Source organism: Rhinolophus sinicus, chromosome 15 (genome assembly GCF_057876585.1).
Source record: "Rhinolophus sinicus isolate RSI-liver-muscle chromosome 15, RSI-T2T, whole genome shotgun sequence".
NCBI classification, from domain to species: Eukaryota; Metazoa; Chordata; class Mammalia; order Chiroptera; family Rhinolophidae; genus Rhinolophus; species Rhinolophus sinicus.
The window spans coordinates 127861031-127880651 of NC_142515.1; the positions used below are offsets into that span (position 1 = coordinate 127861031).

At 39.4% G+C, this 19621-nt stretch overlaps 1 protein-coding gene across 1 annotated transcript in view; it reads left to right on the forward strand.

The window, feature by feature from the left end:
* The first annotated feature begins 268 nt into the window (after positions 1-268).
* ANKRD50 (ankyrin repeat domain 50) overlaps positions 269-19621 on the forward strand; it is a 37098-nt gene continuing 17745 nt past the window's right edge. Inside the window, exons 1-2 of the mRNA XM_019741415.3 lie at positions 269-530; positions 1955-2893. Of these exons, the coding sequence (XP_019596974.3) occupies positions 2316-2893 (578 nt within the window). The 5' untranslated portion in view covers positions 269-530; positions 1955-2315. The remainder of the gene's footprint in view (positions 531-1954; positions 2894-19621) is intronic.

Below are 19621 nucleotides of genomic sequence, written 5' to 3' on the forward strand. Positions count from 1 at the left end.
CCACCCGGAGAAAGGAGGGGCCCCAAGGCCGCCAGCAGAAAGGTCTCCCCGCAGAGCGAGCGGCGGGTCCCAGGCAAGGGCACACGCCCAGGCACGGGTGCTGCCTGCCCGCGCTGTGGGGGAGGGCCGGAAAGGGGGCGGAGCCGGCAGCAAAGAAAGCCCGCCGTCCTGGCAGGGGCGGGGCCTGCGCAAGCGGGCGGGGCCGCGAGTGGGGCGGGGCTGCGGAGTGGGGCGGGGCTGAGCCGGCTGGTCCCAGGCTGCCTGAGACAGTCACTGCCCAGGCGGCGGCGGCGGCGGCGGCGGCAGTTGGTCCGTGGGGGTTGGGAGGAGCACGACCCAGGCTGCTGGGGCAGCTGGAACTGGCAGTTGCCAGGAGCCAAGCGGAGGATCTGGAGCTGGGATCGCGCCCCAGGCCGGGAGGAGGAGGCGGCTGCAACTGGAGTCCCCGCAGCGCTGGCGACGGCGGCGTCCCAGTGAAGCAAGTGTCTGAGGCTGAGTCCGCGGCAGCCACCGCGGCGACTGGGGCTGAGGTAACCGAGGGGCGGCGGCGGTGGAAGCTGGGGGGCTGCGGCCGCTGCGCGGACCTGACCCACGCACAAACCCTTCCCAGGCTCGGAGCCGGGACCCCACTTCTCAGCTTGCTCCGCCGAGGCCCGGGCGGGGGCGGATGAGGCGCGTGGGCTGGGGGCGCAGAGCCGGACACTGATCCGGAGGCGACCCCTCAGCCGGGATTGGCAAGGACGTCGGGCACCCCTCCCCCTTCAGAAGACACACCCCGGTCTCGGGGCGGGGCGGGGTGTCGAGGCGTCCGCAGCCTCTGCTGGGGAAGACCTCGGAGTGGAGGCTGCACCTCTGGCCGTGGCCTCTCCGCGGTGGCCCCCCTGTGGCTCCTCGGGGCTGCACAAACGGAGGTGGTTCTGTCGCTGGGAATCCCGGAGTTCCTTTTGTCTATCAGCTGAACCCAGAGGCCGGAACTGGAGGCAAACACCCTCCAGCGCTGAAGCACTCGACTCCTTGTCCCTTTTTTGCCTCGGAAGGAATTCTCCCCGGCAGCCTTTTCTCAGTCCACAGTAGTAGATTGCACTCCTCACCTTTATCTTTTGAGTAGAGCAAGACAGGGTTCGCGTGGTACTTGTGATTGGATTTATCGTTCGTTGAGCTCATTCCCCTTCCCCTCTCTTGGTCTTAACCCATTGCCGTCCAGTCCCTCCCCCTGGTAATCATCCCCTAGGTTTTGCGAACTGTCAACAAAGAAGTGTGGCTAGTTGAGGAAACACGGTCTTGACTGGCTGGACTGTGCGAGTGAATTAGAGCTCCCTTAGCTGACGCTATTCTACCTCCCAAGCTAGTGGAAAGACCTGTTTGGCTTGACTCGAGGATGTCACTGTATGTGCACCTAGTCTTTTTATCCCGTCAACAGTGAGGATGTTAAAATCTAGGGTAACTTGATGAAAACGTCGCTGTGTGGGAAGTATAACTATAGAGGAGGAAAATGCAGAAAGGAAAATATAATCATGATTTTGGGGTGATTGTCCAACTTTTTGAAAGTGCCAAAGATGAAGTATATGGATTTTTGAGATTAACTGGTATACTGTATCCTTTGATAAGCTTTTAACATACGGTATTTTGCACTAAGGTATTTTTGTTTGATTTTAGTTACTTGGGGAAATTGTTGATTACCAGGACATCTTGCAAAGAAAAACCTGTGAACAGGTTCATTAAGAATCTAGCTTCTGAAAAATGCATTGTATGAATGCTTTGAATTAAGAAGTGTTGACAGTGGTCTGTCATTTCTGCCACCTGAAACAGTTCCCTCCCTGGCAGTTGCCAGTATGCCTGAAAGTGGCAGGGTCTAGTAGTTTGAGTGGCTGACCTTCAACCTACCTACTGTATAAATGTAATCTCTTTGATGGCATTTAGAATAATGGACACCTTTTCTGCATCTGATTTTCAGATCCTGAATCAACACTTGGAATCTGGAGAAGCATTTTGTACAAATTGAAAAACGGGGCTTTCTTTTTAGTTTTCCAGATGTATTATCTCATCTGCATACTTGAAACATCAACAATCACATAAACTCCGGTTGTAACCATGGAGTTATGTGACCCATCAAGATACAGGAAAAGTATTACTGAGCTTTGGTACCAGGCAATTTTCTACCAGTTCAACAATTAAACTAATAATACATTCTCTGCTGATAATCAAGAATAAAGAGTCAAATAAAGTCATGCACATTCTACTGACAAAGGGACTCTGCGGCTGTTGAATTTTACTATAACTAGTTACTCTGTCATTCAAATGCAAGTTACGTCCTCATGGATGTAAAGACCTGTGTTGATGTATCCCGGATTCTAGCAAATGTTGAAGATAACAAGCCTATTATGACTAATCCTTGGGAAGAGAAAGTCTGCAAAATGGCTCAAACAAGTTTACTGCAGGGGAAGCAGTTTTACTGTAGGGAGTGGGTTTTCCACAAGCTTCAGCATTGCCTCCAGGAGAAAACTAACTGCTGCAATAGTGCTGTCAGCACACCACCCCTTTTAATGAACTCTGGGAATAATGCTAGTGTTGTCTCTGGTAAAGGAGCTGCCTGGGGTGTGTTGTTGGTAGGAGGGCCTGGCAGTGGCAAGACAGCCCTATGTACAGAGCTCTTGTGGCCAAGTTCACCTACAAGCTTGCAGAGAGGTTTACATCGCCAGGCTCTGGCCTTTCATTTCTGCAAAGCCCAGGACTCTGATACTTTGTGTGTTGGAGGGTTTATCAGAGGTCTCGTTGCCCAGATATGCCACAGTGGACTACTCCAAGGATATGAGGACAAGCTAAGGGATCCAGCAATCCAAAGCCTCTTACAGCCTGGGGAATGTGAGAGGAACCCAGCTGAAGCGTTTAAAAGGTAACGATAAGAATGTCATGGTGTTCCAGTTTCCATGCAAAAGATTACGTTTTTTTAGTTTTGTTTTTCAACTTTGTGGGTTACCTATACTACTGCTGTAAAGTTGGCAATAATCTGTGGTTGTGAGTGAACCTGTTTATTTGAATACTGAAGGAAACAAAATTTAAGCTTTGTATTGTACAGGATATGGGTTAAAAGTATGTCTTTTACTTGTTTAATAACATAACTTGAAGCACAGCAAAAACATTGTTTTTCAAATTTATGCCAATTAATTATATATTTTTCTAATACTACCGATAATCGGTAAGGGATATTTATTCTTATGGTAGAGAGGAACATTAGCTCTCTGGAAACTGAGCTGCATTTTCAGAAAGGGCGAACTATACATGGTGCCAGAAGGAGAGGAACTCTCAGCATAAAATCTACTACCTTTTTTGTTTTTAGTATTATAATTTCTTTAGATAAGTTCTCTTTGAAAGAGACCACTGACCATTGAAAATGTAAGGAAAATCTGCTAATGTGTTTTGGGATTTATTCCCCTATCAAATAAATGAAAATTTGACTGATGTTTTGAAATATAAAATATTTATAAAATAATGAAAATTGGGCATCATTTTAATACTTTTAATGAGTGATACAAAAAAATGATTTTCCTAACCTCCGTTAAGCATTTTTCCATGGTAAATGGATTGGTCTAAGAAGTGATTAAGTTGCTTTTCAGAGTGGTTCCAGATTCAAAATGTGTTAAAACAAAAAGCATGATTCCTTGAAAATAATTTTTTGCATATCACCCCCCTGTCCATTGTAAGAGGAAGAGGCAAACTGTTATTTTCTGCTGGCCTCTAACTGCTGCTTTAATTAATCAGCCTGCCATATACATTTTCCCCCTATACAATAAGTACCTCTTGGCCAGCAGGAGTTTGTTTCCTAAAGATGCACGTGTAATCTGCACTGAAGGTTAGTGTGTGTGTGTGTGTGTGTGTGTGTGTGTGTGTGTGTATCTGTCTGTCTGTATGAGTGTGTTTCTAGGAGTCATTTGAGCAGGATTTGAATTGCTATGAAGAGTTGTTTGTTCTTATGATGTCCTCATATACAATGGTATGAAGCATATGAACTTTGATGTGATATTGAAAATATTAATATTAGCAAGTACTTTGTGTCAGTCACTGTTCTGAGTTCTTTACCTATATTAAATCATTTAATCTACATAACAATCCTTTGAAGGAGGTACTGTTATTAGTCCCATTTTATAGATGAGGAAATTGAGGCATAGACAGCCTAAGTAACTTGTCCAAGGTTACATGCTAGTAAGTAGCAGAGCTGGGATTTGAAATACATGTGTACGTATACAGCTTTGTAATCATTGAAATTCTTTGGAGGATTTGAAAGGAAGAAGCGTAGTTTGGAAGTTCTTGGAGGGTTGTGGTGGTGGGGCGGGGAGGTGGTGTCACAGTTGTGGTTTGAGTGTGCTTTTCAAATGACCCATATATGTGATGAGTGGTGGTCTGGAATGATCATTATGAATAGTGGTATAGAATTCAAACATGGGAGGGGTTTATTAAAGTCAGCCAAAGGGATATGTCTTTGAGAGATGTGAGAGTCTTGCAGATTTTTTCATGTGTAAGTGTGACCCAATAAAACTCAGGGCAAATCTATTACTGTCTTTTGCTGTTGTTAGCCATCAAAATCTGGGTTAAAATGATTGTATTATTCCTAGTCAGTGAGGAAATCTGCTAGGCAATACCAGTGTCACAAACATGAGATGCCAGGTTTGAAAGACAGTGTTCAACATGTAATCAATGTGTATGAAATCAGTCATGCAGTCTTTAATATAAAACTTCACTTTTTTAAGAGATTTCAAGTCTCTCTGCATCAACAACTCTTCCTCTTGACTTTCTGCTTTTTCTGAATATACTGTCACTAGTTGAAGAGCTCAATTTTCATTTCTTATAAGTAATTTCAGAAGGGATTTGGAAGTATTGACCCTTTAGAAAATTAGTTACAAAGAGCTTAGTCTAACTAGTTAAACTTAGTCTAACAAAATTATGTAATATTATAATTTATTTTATTAGAATTCATATGTAACTTTCTAATATTTTTAAATATTTAAAATCATGTCTGATAACTGTATATTTTTGATGTATTCTGATCCTGAGTAGATCTTCCTCTATAGTATCATAGATTTTTCTGAAAAAGATCCTTTTACTCAGATGGTTCTCTTATTATATTTTTTCTGTGTGAATTTTAGTTATTAACTCATTGAAAGGAAATACGCAACTTGAGCTATGTGTAAGAACAACACTGATACTGATTTTCTGATTCACAGAAGAGCTAATCACTTTGTATTCCCAATCTACACTTTGTAGAGAAAACAGTCTTTCTGCTTTTGGACCATTGTGGTGTTCTTACTTAATCGCCTACTGGATATTTCAAAAGCCTGGGTCCTTTTTTTCTTTATCATTGAAGTAATTAATCATTAAAAAATTAGGTAATTTTGGTATTGGATCAATTATTTCTGATAATTTGTTAGATATACACTTCCTCTATGACTATGAAGCTGTAATATAACCATGGTCAAATATAAACATGAACACAATTTAAAATTAAAAAGAAATGTTTTTTGCAGTCTGTGGCATTAGATGATCTAGATCTCTAAGTCTGGACAGATAGTTGAGTTTTATTGTTGGTTCTATTAGTGACTAGCTTGTTAAATATGCACCTTTGAGAATTTTAATCAGAGTGTAATTTTTCAGGCAGGACAGATGTGATTTAATAGGTGGACCATGAGCAGAAGATGATTGTTTTCAAAGAACTAATATTTTGAGGGATACAGAGATTAAGTAGATAATAATAACAGAAGGATCTAGGCACCTGAACTAGGGAATGAGGGAGGGGAGTTGTTTTGGGTCTTGTGACAGGTTGAGAAGCACAACTAAAGATGGTTATTTCATTCCACCAGAAACTTCTTTCTGAACCTTACTATCATGGCTCTTGAAACCTTTGGATGTGGAACTGGGAAATACAAACTTTTGTTCCTGGTAGATATCATTCCTTTTATTTCTGTTTAACAATCTGCAAGACCAGGTGTGAATTTTCTATATATGATGTCAGTTTTCCCCATGTTGAGTAAAAAGATTCTGTTCTATTTAATGTTGATAGTTCATTAAATATCTTTTGGGGCACCACAAATTAAGTGTAAATGGAATAAAATTTTGATGAATTAAGGATGAAAGATTCTAAACTTTTATTAGAGTTTAACAAAAAGTTGTATTAATGGTGAAAGGTAACAATGGCTCGTTAGGTTTGGAAAGTGAAAGCCCCAAACTCTGACATTTGATTATTATGTTAAATAGGAATCTGAATGGTGGTATCTTCTATTTATCTCCTTCTCCTTGAACATTTATAGTTCTTCACTTGTATCTGTTTAGATTTTTGCTTCTTTTGTAGTGATGCATATATCTCCTGTTATCTTTGCTATTAGATAAATACTTATTAAGTAAATACTGATTTTTCTGCCCTTAAAAATGTTTCTTCATGACGATTGTTGATTAATTTTTTTGTATTTACCATTGTGCGTTGAACAGCACTTTTCATATAGTAAGTGCTTAATGATTATCATTTGAATAACTGAATAATGCTACTTACCTATCTAGAATATTTTTGAATCTAACTGAAGGACAGGTGAAGCTCTTGCATAAGAAAGGAAATTGAAATGTTATATCATTTAGGTCAGTTTTAAATGCAGCCCAAACTGGTGTAGTGATTATTAATTTATTAACCTGCTGTCTCCTTCTTAGCATGTATGAAAATGGCATCAGTCCAGATAGTTTTAAGTGGCCAGATGCCTATCTTCTGTCTCAGCTGACTCCCACGTCTTTTTGGCAAACTCAACAAAGAGACAAGAAACAGAAGGGGACAGGAAATGGTGCTTCCTTCTAACCCTCAGTTATGGAGTATTTTCAAGGCAAAATATTCCCTTTCCGTTATCTGTCTTGTATAACATACTATTTAAGATAACTTATTATCCATTAAATATTGTTAGATTAAAGATCTTGTGAAGTGTCTTTAGGAGGTCTAATAGGGAGACCAAGATGGCAGAGTAGATAAACACTATACCTGCTTCTTTCCATGAACATATTAAAATTACAACTAACTTATAGAACAAGAAATCTGGAAAACCATCTGAAGTCTGGCTGAACAGAAGTTTTACAACTAAGTATGTAAAGAAGAAGCCATGTTGAGACTGGCAGGGGCAGAGACACGAAACAGGCTGGTCCGAAACCTCCATGTGGCAGATGAAATTTTGGAGGGATACCTTGACTACACAGGTTCCCCCCAAAGGAGCAAAGGGCCCCAGCCCTACTCCAGGCAGTGCCAGGAAGAGGATCCCCCACATCTGGCTGTGAAAAACAGTGGAGGTTCCAACCATCCCAGCGGGACAAGAAGCAGCGAGAAACCCAGACGTCCTCTTTAAACGGTTGGCACACAGACTCACTCCCAGGCACTCACCTTGGGCGGAGGAACGGTGACTCAGGGTGAGGGGGCCGTCAGAGGCATACAGGGGATGACGAGGTGTGGCCTCTGGCGGGGGCCTCGAAGACAGTTGCCATTTTCCTTGTAAGGGGTCTTTCCCATGCAGCTGGCAGGTGGCTACCATTTTTAATATGTTGAGCCCTCCCCCTACATTTATGGCTAAATCTGAATCTGATTGGCCCAGTGAGCTCCATTTGTTCTACCATGCTGACTCACGGGGACCCGGTTCCACCCAACTCCCCCAATGCCAAAGATACTTCATCCATAAACAGCCAGCCTTGCACGCCTTGCACTCTTTCCTGAAAAACTATCCGAGTCCATGCGCCCCAGGCAGGCAAAGACTGGCTTCCGTGTGCTCTGAGACTTTTGCTGAGTCAATTCCAGGCTCAGCACTGGCACCAAAGCAGAATCTACATTGACCTGGTGACCACAACTCTTCCCACTCTACTGATTCTCTGAGACCCTGCCTCACGCCACTTGCATACCACATGAGGCTTTGTCAGCGGCTGAACCTTAAGGGAGCTGACATGTGGCAATAGGACTCAGGGTGTCCTGGCTTTTTGCGGAGCTACCCCAGGCCTGGTACTGGTGGCAGACGTCCTCAGTTCACAGCATGGCCTCTCCCACATGCCTCCAGGTTTAGCACAGGCAGCGAACAACTGGAGATAGCTTTGTACCTCCTACTACGTAGTCCCCAGCTGGTCACAGGCAGTGGGTGAACTGGGCCGGCACTGGAGCCCCTCCCAAGAGACCCCAGAACCAATATGCCTGGAGGTTGGCTTCAGACCACAGCAGAACACTGCCCAATTAGCCCCTCAAGCAGCATACACAAAGGGCAGTCTCAATAAGCACCAGAGCCCACTGGGGCAAATCCCACTCTGGGGCAAGCCCCCTGCACAGCAGCCTATAAGCTGTGGATGTGGCCAAACCCCACAGCCACTCAGCCTGATGGTCAGGCCCACCTACTGACATGCCAGTAGCAGTCAAGGGTCAACTATAAAAGGAGCGCACATAAAACCGACACAAGGGACAGTCCTGGAGCACCTGGAGCAGGTGGCTAGAGAAAACTGCCAGGGCCCTACAGGGCATCTACTACCTAAGGCCACCCTGCCAAGACTAGGAGACATAGCAGATCTACCTAATAACACAGAAACAAATACAGGGTGGCAGGAAACACAATAAGGAAACAAATGTGTCCCAAATGAAAGAGCAGGAGAAACTCCAGAAAAAGAACTAAACACAATGGAAGCAAGGTTTGGTCTTATGAAGTAAAATGGTTTCTATGCAGTAAAATGATTTTATTTTATGAAGTAAAGTAAGTGCTTATTTTTCTGCCCTTCAAAATATGTTTGAAATGCATTCTGATTGGTGGCCTATCGTTAGGTCTCTCTAGTTGATCTTGTGATATCTTTGACCGTACCACATATAATTCTTAAGTTTCACACCAATTTCTCTCTTTCATATTATCCTATCTCAGAAATTGTCCTTAATGTTAATTTTTTTCCTACTATACACATGTACAGCTAAATACAGCCTTTGGTAATAAAATAGAATTTGAACATGTTCATGTAATTGCTTAATAAAAATAAGTATTAATTAAGAGAACTAATTATGTGTTGCCTGTGGTTATCTTGAAAAACGATTTGGAGCTTTCCAGAAACTGGTGACCTTTTACAATTATGACTCATGATTTGAATACATCGAAACTGGTGGATTGAAGTACCTGCGTTTGTTCTTCATCTCTCCAGACATCCTTGGTCTCTGCCATCTGATGTTGCTGGTCCTTCTATTAGATGAGAAGTATACTTTGCCTTCTGATTTTGGCTCAGCCACGTGATTTGCTTTGGCCAGTGGGATGCTAGCAGACGTGATCCAAACAGAGGCTTAAAATGCCCACGAAAGGTCGGGCTTTGTCATCTCTGTGTCCGCCATCAGCATGAGAAGGACGCGTTCTGTAGCTTGTTGGTCCAAGGAGGAAGAAGAGATGTGCAGCAGACCAGACCCCACCTGCAGCAGCTTGACTCGAAGGCTAGAGCAGGTCAACAAGCACAGACACAGGAGAAAGCATCAAGGATTATTTTAAGACAGTGGGTTTTATGGAAATAGCTAATAATACAAAAACTAAGGAAATGATATTTCAAATAGAAAACCATTAATGTTCATCAAAAGTCTAGGAACCCTCATTGATTCCTCAAATCCATTCATCCCTTGCACTCAATCCATCAGATGCTGTACCTCCACTTTTCTCCATCTCCATTGTCACGACCAGTACTTCGTGCCTAGACTACTCCAGTGGCCGTCTCCCTCGTCTTGTCAGGACCATTGTGCCTAGTCCCAAAGCAGCTGAAGTACCAGATCATGTTATTCTCCAAGCTTGGAACCTGCCCATGGCTTCCCACTACCTTTAGCATAAAATCAAAGCTTGCGTTGTCCAGCACCTGCCTAGCCTTTGATCTCAGCTTGCACTGCTTTCATCCTCCTTCACTGCTCTCCATCTTCACTGCCCTTATTATATTCTGAAACAGGTCAAGTTCTGGCCAGCAGGTTTTTGTGTGGCTACTGGCTCTAGTATCACTTAGATGTAGCAGCTTTACTGTCACCTCCTCTGAGTCTTTAGAAGTCTCCCCACCCGGTCATTTTCTTAAATCACATCATCTCATTTTATTTTCTTTATTTATTAATTTTCGGTGTCTTTCATGATCTGGAATCATGTTTTGCATTTGTTTTCTTTGACTTCCTGTCTGCTTACTGAAATGAGCACAGTACTTGCCTGTCTTGTGCCCTTTGTATCTCTAGGGCTTCGAGTATAGTACTCAGTAACTCTTTCTTGAATTAATCTATGACTGTATTTTAATTTAAAACAATTTGTCAGATTGACAATTTGTGTTTTATTAGTTAAAATTCATATTCACTTCCAAAGGAGAAAATACTTTTGTAGCTTAAATCTCCTTTAACTTGTTTGTTAAATTGCTACTTTAGAGACAGAAGCAGTTTGCAAACCCATGGACTTCACAGGATTTGAAATGGAAAAACCAATGGCACCAAAGGGGAAGAGATGCTTGTAGAAAAGAAAATATGTGGAGGATATGATAGATTAGATCTACCCTACTCCCAAAGTGTTTCAGTTATACAGGAAAGGAAATAAAATAGGAAAACAATCGCACACGTACCTACCTACTCATTTTGCCACATTTGCTTTAAATCTGGCTTTTCTGTTTTGTTTTAAAGAAGAATCCACATTGGAAGCCCCCTAGATATTTCTTCCTAATTCTGACCTACTCACATCCCATAGGTGACCCCTCCTATGAATTTATATCTATATTGTTTGGTGTATGCAGTTTGACTACATAGGGAGACACGTATATTTACACACATACTTGTGATGTGCTATAGTATGTGCAGTTTGACTGCATAGGGAGACACATATGTTTACACACGTAATTGTGATGTGCTCCATTTTTGTACATTTTTTAATTCCCTATTAGCGGTTCTCAAACTTCTTTATTCTAAGTCTTATTTGCACTCTTAAAAATTATTTAGGACCTCAAAGAACTTTTGTTTATGTGAATTGTATCTATCAATATTTGCTTACTTGAAATTCAAACTGATAAATTTAAAAATATGTATTAATATATTTAATAAACCAATTATACGTTAGCATAAGTAAAATTTTAATGAAAGAATAACTGTATTGTCCAAAACAACAACAATGAAACACTTAAGAGTGGCATTGTTTTACATGTTTTGCAACCCTTTTTAATATTAGCCTTAATAAAAGACAGATGGATTATGGTATCTGCTTCTGCATGCAGCCCTGGAAAACTCCACTATATTCTTGAGAGAGAACAAGAGTGAAAAAGACAAATAACCTCTTAGTTTTATTGTGACCCTGAAAGGGTCCAGAGTATTGGACACTCCCAGGGATCCCTGGAACACACTTTGAAAACCACTGTTCTGTATGAATGGTATTACTATATGGCTAGCGCTATCCTGCAACATTTTCTGAGTAACATTTTTTTTTTATGTTTATCCATGTTATTTGTGGATCTACGTGATTCTCTTTACTATACATTATATAGTCATTCTTTATGCTATAATTCCTTTGTTGTTGTTATGTTGATACTCATGTAAGATGTATTCAGCATTTTAACTTCACAACAGTGTTGCTAAGAACCTGTTTTGGTTCCCTCTGGTCATAGTCGAGGTGTAATGAAGAGTGATTTCAAGTTGCATACTTAGAAGTGAGATTTTGGATCACGGGGTATGCATATTCATCTTCAACGCTCAAACAGAACCAAACTACCCTTTAAAATTCTATCAGCTTATACTCTTGTAGTATCATGTGCTTGGATTTCCATGACTACCAGGTCACCAACACTTGCTCTACCGTTTTGTAAAATGAATGCAAAATGGTATCTTCTTATTTTAAATTTCTCTGATTCTGTGACTTGTCATTTTGCTTGTGAATTTGTTTTCAAATGTAAAAAATGAATACAGTTAAATATATCAATATTCTGTAAGATTTCCTTTATGATTTGGCCTTTTTGGGTATTAATATTTAAAACTGTGTTTTCTACCTGATTGTTCTAGCACCATTAGTTAAATGGCTCATCTTTCACTATTGATTAGTAATACGACCACAGTGAAAGACACACGGTGAGAGTGCATACACACGTGCACATACACGCATGTATTTCTGAGTTCTCTCTCCCACTCTGGTTTATTCACTCATTCATTGATTTATTAAATACTTGTATACATTGGATACAAGGAGTGCAGCAGGTGTCATTCCTAATACTGGGATATATTAGTAAAGGAAAGTGGCAAATGTCATCTGTGTTTATTGAGCTTACATTGTGAGGGTTGGGTTGGGTGGTTGGTAGAAAAACCCAGTTAGGAAGACACTATGTAGCATATCACCTGGCAGTAAGTGCTATGTGGAAAATCAAAGCAGAGTAAGGGGGACAGGTGTGCGGTGCTGGGTAGGTCAGGGCAGAGCGGTTGCTATTTATATAGGGGACATTAGGGTGCTCCGCAGGAAGTCTCCAACGAGCATTCCAGGCCTGCAGTGGAAGTGGACAGTATTAGCCATGAAAAGAAGGGGGAGCCTGTGTGGCTTTAACAGTGAGCAAGCGGGTGAGTAGTAGGAGTCAGGGCGGGAAGTAATGAGGAGCCGGACAATGTGTGGACTTGGAGGCTTTTGTTAAGGACATGCATTTTCATTTTCACTTTGAGAACGCTGGCAGCCATTGTCTTTTAAATAGTAGCACCACCTGACTTACGATTTTCAAGGTTTGTGTTGAGACTTGTAATGGTGAAGGTGGAAGCAAGGAAACCAGGAAGTGGCTAGCGCAGCAATCCAGGTGAGAGACTTGGTGCTTGGACCTGGGTGGTGTGGTGGATGGAGGTAGTGAGAAGTGTTGTTATCTGATTTTTTTCCTGCCTTTTTTCTGTCTAATAATTTTTGACTGTGTGTCAGACAGTGTGTAAATGATTGCAGAGTTGCAGATAATGTCTTTCATCAGAGAAGGTTTTTCCTTTCCTCGATTGGGCAGATACGGTGAGGAGCTGAGGCAATTAGGGATCAAGCTGGGCCGGTGGCTCCTTTGTAGTCTTGGTAAGACTGTCGCTTTATTTCTATTATTTTGGTGTAGTTCTTCTAAGCTTTTAATGGAGAGTTCCAAAAAGACTGTTGATAATTTGTTTCTTCCCCAACAAATATTTATATTTAGCTCATTACTTCCTGCCCTTTGTAGCTTCAAATTCTCTAACCAAGCTCTTGAAGGTGATGGCTTTTGTGTTTGAAGCAAGCACCCTTACTTTAGCAGAATTTTGTCTCCAACTTACAGATGGGAGACCTCATGCTGGATTTTAGACTCACTTGGCCTAGTTCCCCAGCATTTAAAAACACAGCTGGAATTTAGCAAATGTACCTTATGGAAAAGCAACCTCTTGTTTGGAACACTACACACACACACACACACACACACACACACACACACACACAGGGTGGGCCAAGCCCAATTCTCAGTCCATACCTAAAATCAGCATGTGCCTCTCAAATCAGCAAATGACTTCTGAGAAGAAAGCAGCAGGTGCTTTTTTTTTTTTTTTTTTTTTGCTTATTTTGGAAGAACACCCACCCTCTGTAATTCTAATTCATCTTGTTCTCTTGCTTCAGCAACCCTCTTATGTCTTTAAAAATATAAATTTTGTAATTTATCCATTTTTTCTAGTTGTTGCAGTGGGAGTTTTAGCCTGCTGGCACCTACTACATTTTATTTGGCAGTGGAAGTCCCAATGAAGACGATTTCTCTTGTTCTGTACTGTTTTATTTGATTTCTACCTTTGCTTATTAAATAACTTCTTTTTAAATCAATTTTAATGTCTTCTTTCATTTCTCTGAACATCACTAATACATTTCCTTTAAATTCTTTGGCAGTTTTATAAATTACTGTCATTTGGATATGAATACATATTCTGATTGTTGAGTTTGCTGCTTTCTTTGTGAGCATTATGAGTTTATCTTTTTTATCCACTCGCCTTTTTGGATGCCCATCACCTTTTGTACCTCTTTGTTCTCCCTGCTCTAATTGCTACTGTTACCTCCACACTCTTCACCCTCAGTGTGGTCTCCAATGGCGGCTATAATGAAGATACGCAGTTCCTACTCCAAAGTGATACTATCAATTCTGTAGATTAAGTCACCGAGTCATGATCTTTTTTGGTTCAATTCCTGTCTCCCTTGAGGTTGGCTTTGTGTCCTTGTTGATGCTTCTTAAAAGCCATCGCCCTAGACGGTGGTCTACAGCGCTTTTTGTTCTTTCTTTCAGTACTTCATAGGGAGAGCCCCGCTCCAGCCCCTAGTTGGAGACAGTGAGTCCTGTTGCTGGAGGACGGAGAACTTGCAGTCCCTTTTACTTCCCCAGGCTGCTGTCGCCTAGTGGGTTTCTTTGACGAATTCTGGTTTTAGGCTCAGTCACAGTATCATGCTTCATTTCTGTTTCTTATACTTGAAATGGTTATATTTCCATTTTGACTGGTTATATTTTTCTTTTTGTTTACTTATTCCATATTTCTCTGCAATATTTCAGAATGGAAAGACAGTTCATGAAAGCATGTTACTATAACATCTCGGTCAAAAGTTCAGAAATTCTAACCTACATTTCGGCCAAACTTCTGACCTTATTTTAATTATAAAGTATACTTAGTAGATTATAAAAAAAATTAATACATAATATTTGATTCCTGATTGAAGATAGTGATTTTTTTCTTTACCCCCTGTCCCATATACTTTAATGTATTAGATGGGTAATTTTGTTCCTAAGGAAAAAAAAAATAGGGAAACAACCTAAGTATCCATAGGGAGTTGAATGGATAAAGAAATTGAGACATATGTGTACAATGGAATACTACTCACCCATAAAAAGAAGGAAAGCCTGCCCTTTGTGACATATATGGACCTAGAGGGTATTATGCTAAGTGAAATAATTCAGACAAAAGAAGACATACCGTTTAATCTCATGCATATGTGGAATCTGAAATAAACTCATAGAAACAGAGATTAGGTTTATGGTGGCTTTGATGTTAAATTTCAACCAGATAGTGGTGAGATTTCAGACTCTAGAATTCAAAGTGGGCAATCTGGTAATGTTACGTATAATTTAATTATAAAAGTTCCTTAAATATCCAGGAAGATAATAAATGTAAAAAATAATTGATGCTTACATTGAAAAACCTTAATTCTAAGGATATTTTTGGGGGTCAATAACCATTCATAATTCTGCATGGTATATAATGTGGTAACTGAAAAGAATGAAACACATGGGAGCAATCTTTATATATTGAAAAGGAATACTGATATATCACAAAAAATAAACTACATATCCCAATTTAGTGAATTCAGGGGCTAAATAATTTAACCCTTAATCATATAATAATTTCAGCAAAATTATTAGGAATACCTGCCATCTACTAATTTTCCGGAATTTCACTTTTGAGACAAGGGACTTTTAGTACAGAATATGTAGCAAACAAATATGAATGTTGAATACTCTCAGGAAAGTAAAATTTGAAAAGTAGCATATTCACTTAAAAGACCTTAAAATATATAATTTTGTTTCTTCTATGAAAATGTTTTCAGATAACTTAAATGCTAAAAAATTAGCCACTTGCCTGATTTAGTCAGGTTATGCTAACAACTTTTCTTGTTTAAATATATCTTATATGTCACTTTTTTATATTTTCAGAAGCAGTTTAGCATAATAATTAAGAAGAACTCTGAAACATATCAAATTCTATTCCCACTTCTGCTACTTACTTCTTGCTTCACTTTGCAAGCTGCTTAATCTGTGAAATGGAAATAATGGTATCTATGTTACAGGATTGTTGTGAGGGATAAACAGGTAAGTCCATAGAAATCACTTAGCATAGTGCTTCATACGTAGTAAGCACTCAGGAAATGTTAGCAGAATTGTGTTTATTTACCAATTTTATATTTTAAATGCTTGGTTTCCTAAAGAGAAAATAAATTAACATACATTATACATATATTTGACTTAGAAGACAAACGCATTATAGCTTGCTAACTAACTCTCTACCATCAGAAAGCCACACTGCTGTAACATATCTAACAGTTCATTCATTTTCAGATCTGTATTTTGGTGTCTGATTTTTGAGTATTTTGTACTTCAGAATTTTGGCTTGTTACTATCTTCTGGAAGCAAAGCAACTTGAATTAATATACCATTTTCAAGTAGATGGGAATCAGTAATTTTGATTGCTCTTGCTTTGAAGGTTTATGCATAAAATTGCTGTAAACATTCATGTACAGATTTTTGCATAGCCATACATTTTCAATTCACTTAGGTAAACACACTGAAGTGGGACTGCTTGTCATATAGTACATTTAACTTTTTAATTTATTTTTAATTTTTAATTAGTTTCAGGTATACAAAACAATGTAATAGACATTCACACCCCTCACAAAGTGATAACCCCCCCAGTCTTCTACCCCCTCTAACATCGTATACAGCTGTTACAATACCACTATCTTCACTATGCTCTACTCCACATCCCATTGCTGTATGTTTGTGTGTATAGTTGACATTCAATATTATTCTATTTCAGCTTCAGGTGTATAGCACAGTGGTCAGGCACCTACACAGTCTATGAAGTGATCCCCAATAAGTCCAGTGCCCATCTGGCACCCTACATGAGCTTTACAACATTATTTATTATATTCCCCATACTGTATTTCATATCGCCATGACTGTATCATGACTACTAATTTGTACTTTCTAATCCCTTCAACCTTTTCCCCCATCCCCAACCCCTTCCCATCTATTAGGTTGGTGCAAAAATAACTGCAGTTTAAAAGGTTAAAAATAACTGCAAAAACCGCAGTTACTTTTACAACAGCAACCATCAGTTTATTCTCTGTATCTCTGAGTCTTTCTGTTTAATTTGCTCATTTATTCTGTTCTTTAGATTCCATATATAAGTTAGATCATATAGTATTTGTCTTTCTCAGTCTATTTCACTTTGCATAATATTCTCTAGGTCCATCCATGTTGTTGCAAATGGTAAGATTTCGTCCTTTTTTATGGCCGAATAATACTCCATTGTATACATGTACCACAGTTTCTTCATCCAATTGTCTATCAATGGGCATTTCAGTTGTTTTCATATCTTGGCTATTGTGAATAGCACTGCAGTAAACATAGGTGTGTATATATTTTTTCGAATTAGTGTTTTGGATTCCTTTGGATAAATACTCAGGAGTGGAACTGCTGGGTCATAAAGTAGTTCCATTTTCAATTTTTTGAGGTATTTCCATACTGTTTTCCATAGTGGCTGCACCAATCTGCAATCCCACCAACAGTGTACGAAGGTTCCCTTTTCTCCACATCCTCGCCAGCACTTGTTGTTTGTTGATTTATTGATGATGGCCATTCTGACAGGAGTGAGGTGGTATCTCATTGTGGTTTTTATTTACATTTCTCTAATGATTACTGATGTTGAGCATTTTTTCATGTCTGTTGGCCATCTGTATGTCTTCTTTAGAGAAATGTCTCTTCATGTCCTCTGCCCATTTTTTAATTGGGTTGTTTGGTTTTTTTGGTGTTGAGTTGTATGAATTTTTTTAATAAATTTTGGATATTAACCCCTTATCAGATGTGTCATTGACAAATATCTTCTCCCATTCAGTAGGCTGCCTTTTTGTTTCATTGATGGTTTCCTTTGCTGTGAAAAAACTTTTTAGTTTGATGTAGTCCCACACGTTTATTTTTTCTTTTGCTTCCCTTGCCCAGGGGGGTATATATCAGTAAAAATATTACTAAGGGTAATGTCTGCAAATTTACTTCCTATATTTTCTTCTAGGAGTTTTATGGTTTGGGGTCTTATATTTAAGTCCAGTTTGAATTTGTTCTTGTATATGGCATAAGAAGGTGGTCCAGTTTCTTTTTTTTTTTGCATGTATCTGTCCAGTTTTCCCAGCACCATTTATTAAATAGACTGTCTTTACCCCAGTGCAAATTCTTGCTTCCATTGTCATAGATTAAATGACCATATAGGCATGGTTGTATTTCTGGGCTCTCTATTCTGTTCCACTGATCCATGTGTCTGTTTTTATGCCAATACCACATTGTTTTGATTACTATTGCCTTCTATGATTTGATGTCAGGTAATGTGATACCTCCCACTTTGTTCTTATTTCTCAAGATTGCCGTGGCTATTCGGTATCTTTAATGGTTCCATATAAATTTTAGGATTATTTGTTGTAGTTCTGTGAAAAATGTCATTGGTAGTTTGATAGGGATTGAGCTGAATTTACATATTGCCTTAGGTAGTATGGACATTTTAACGATATTAATTCTTCCTATCCATGGTATATGTTTCCATTTATTTGTATCTTCTTTAATTTCGCTCTTCAATGTCTTATACTTTTCTGAGTACAGGTCTTTTACTTCCTTGGTTAAATTTATTCCTAAGTATTTCATTGTTTTTGAAGCAATTGTAAATGGGATTGTTTTCTTAATTTCTCCTTCTGATAGTTTATTATTGGTGTATACAAATGCAATTGATTTCTGAATATTAATTTTGTATCCTGCTACTTTACTAAATTCACTTATCAGTTCTAATAGTTCTATGGTGGAATCTTTAGGGTTCTCTGTATATAGCATCATGCATATAATGACAATTTTACTTCCTCCTTTCCAATTTGGATGCCTTTTCTTTTTCTTGTCTGATTGCTGTGGCTAGAACTTCCAGTACTATGTTGAATAAAAGTGGTGACAGTGGGCAACCTTGCCTTGTTCTTGATCTTAAGGGGAATGCTTTTAGCCTTTCCCCATAGAGTATGATGTTAGCTGTGTGTTTATCATATATGACCTTTATAATGTTGAGGTATGATTCCTCTATTCCCATTTTGCTAAGAGTTTTTTTCATAAAGGGATGTTGAATTTTGTCAAATGCTTTTTCTGCACCTATTGATATGACCATATGATTTTTATTTTTCATTTTGTTAATATGGTGTATCACATTAATTGATTTGAGGATACTGAACCAACCTTGCATACTGGGAATGAATCCCACTTGATTGTGGTGTATGATCTTTTTAATGCATTGCTGGATTTGGTTTGCTAATATTTTGTTGAGGATTTTTGCTTCTTTGTTCATTAGGGATATCGGACTATAGTTTTCTTTTTTTGTAATGTCTTTTTCTGGTTTGGGGATCAGGGTAATAGTGGCCTCGTAAAATGAGCTTGGGAGCCTTCCCTCCTTTTGGACTTTTTGGAATAGTTTGAGGAGAATAGGTGACAATTCTTTTTTGAATATTTGGTAAAACTCACTTGTGAAGCCATCTGTTCCAGGACTTTTGTTTGTTTGGAGCTCGTTGATTACTGATTCAATTTCATTGGTAGTAATCAGTCTGTTCAGATTTTCTGTTTCTTCTTGATTCAGCCTTGGAAGATTCTATGCTTCTAGGAATTTATCCATTTCTTCCGGATTGTCTAATTTGTTGGTGTATAGTTGCTCATAGTATTTTCTTAAAATTTTTAGTATTTCCGTGGTATCTGGTGTCACTTCTCCTCTTTCATTTCTGTTGTATTAATTTGGGTCCTCACTCTCTCTTTTTCCTAATGAATCTGGCTAAAGGTTTTTCAATTTTGTTTATCTTTTCTAAGAACC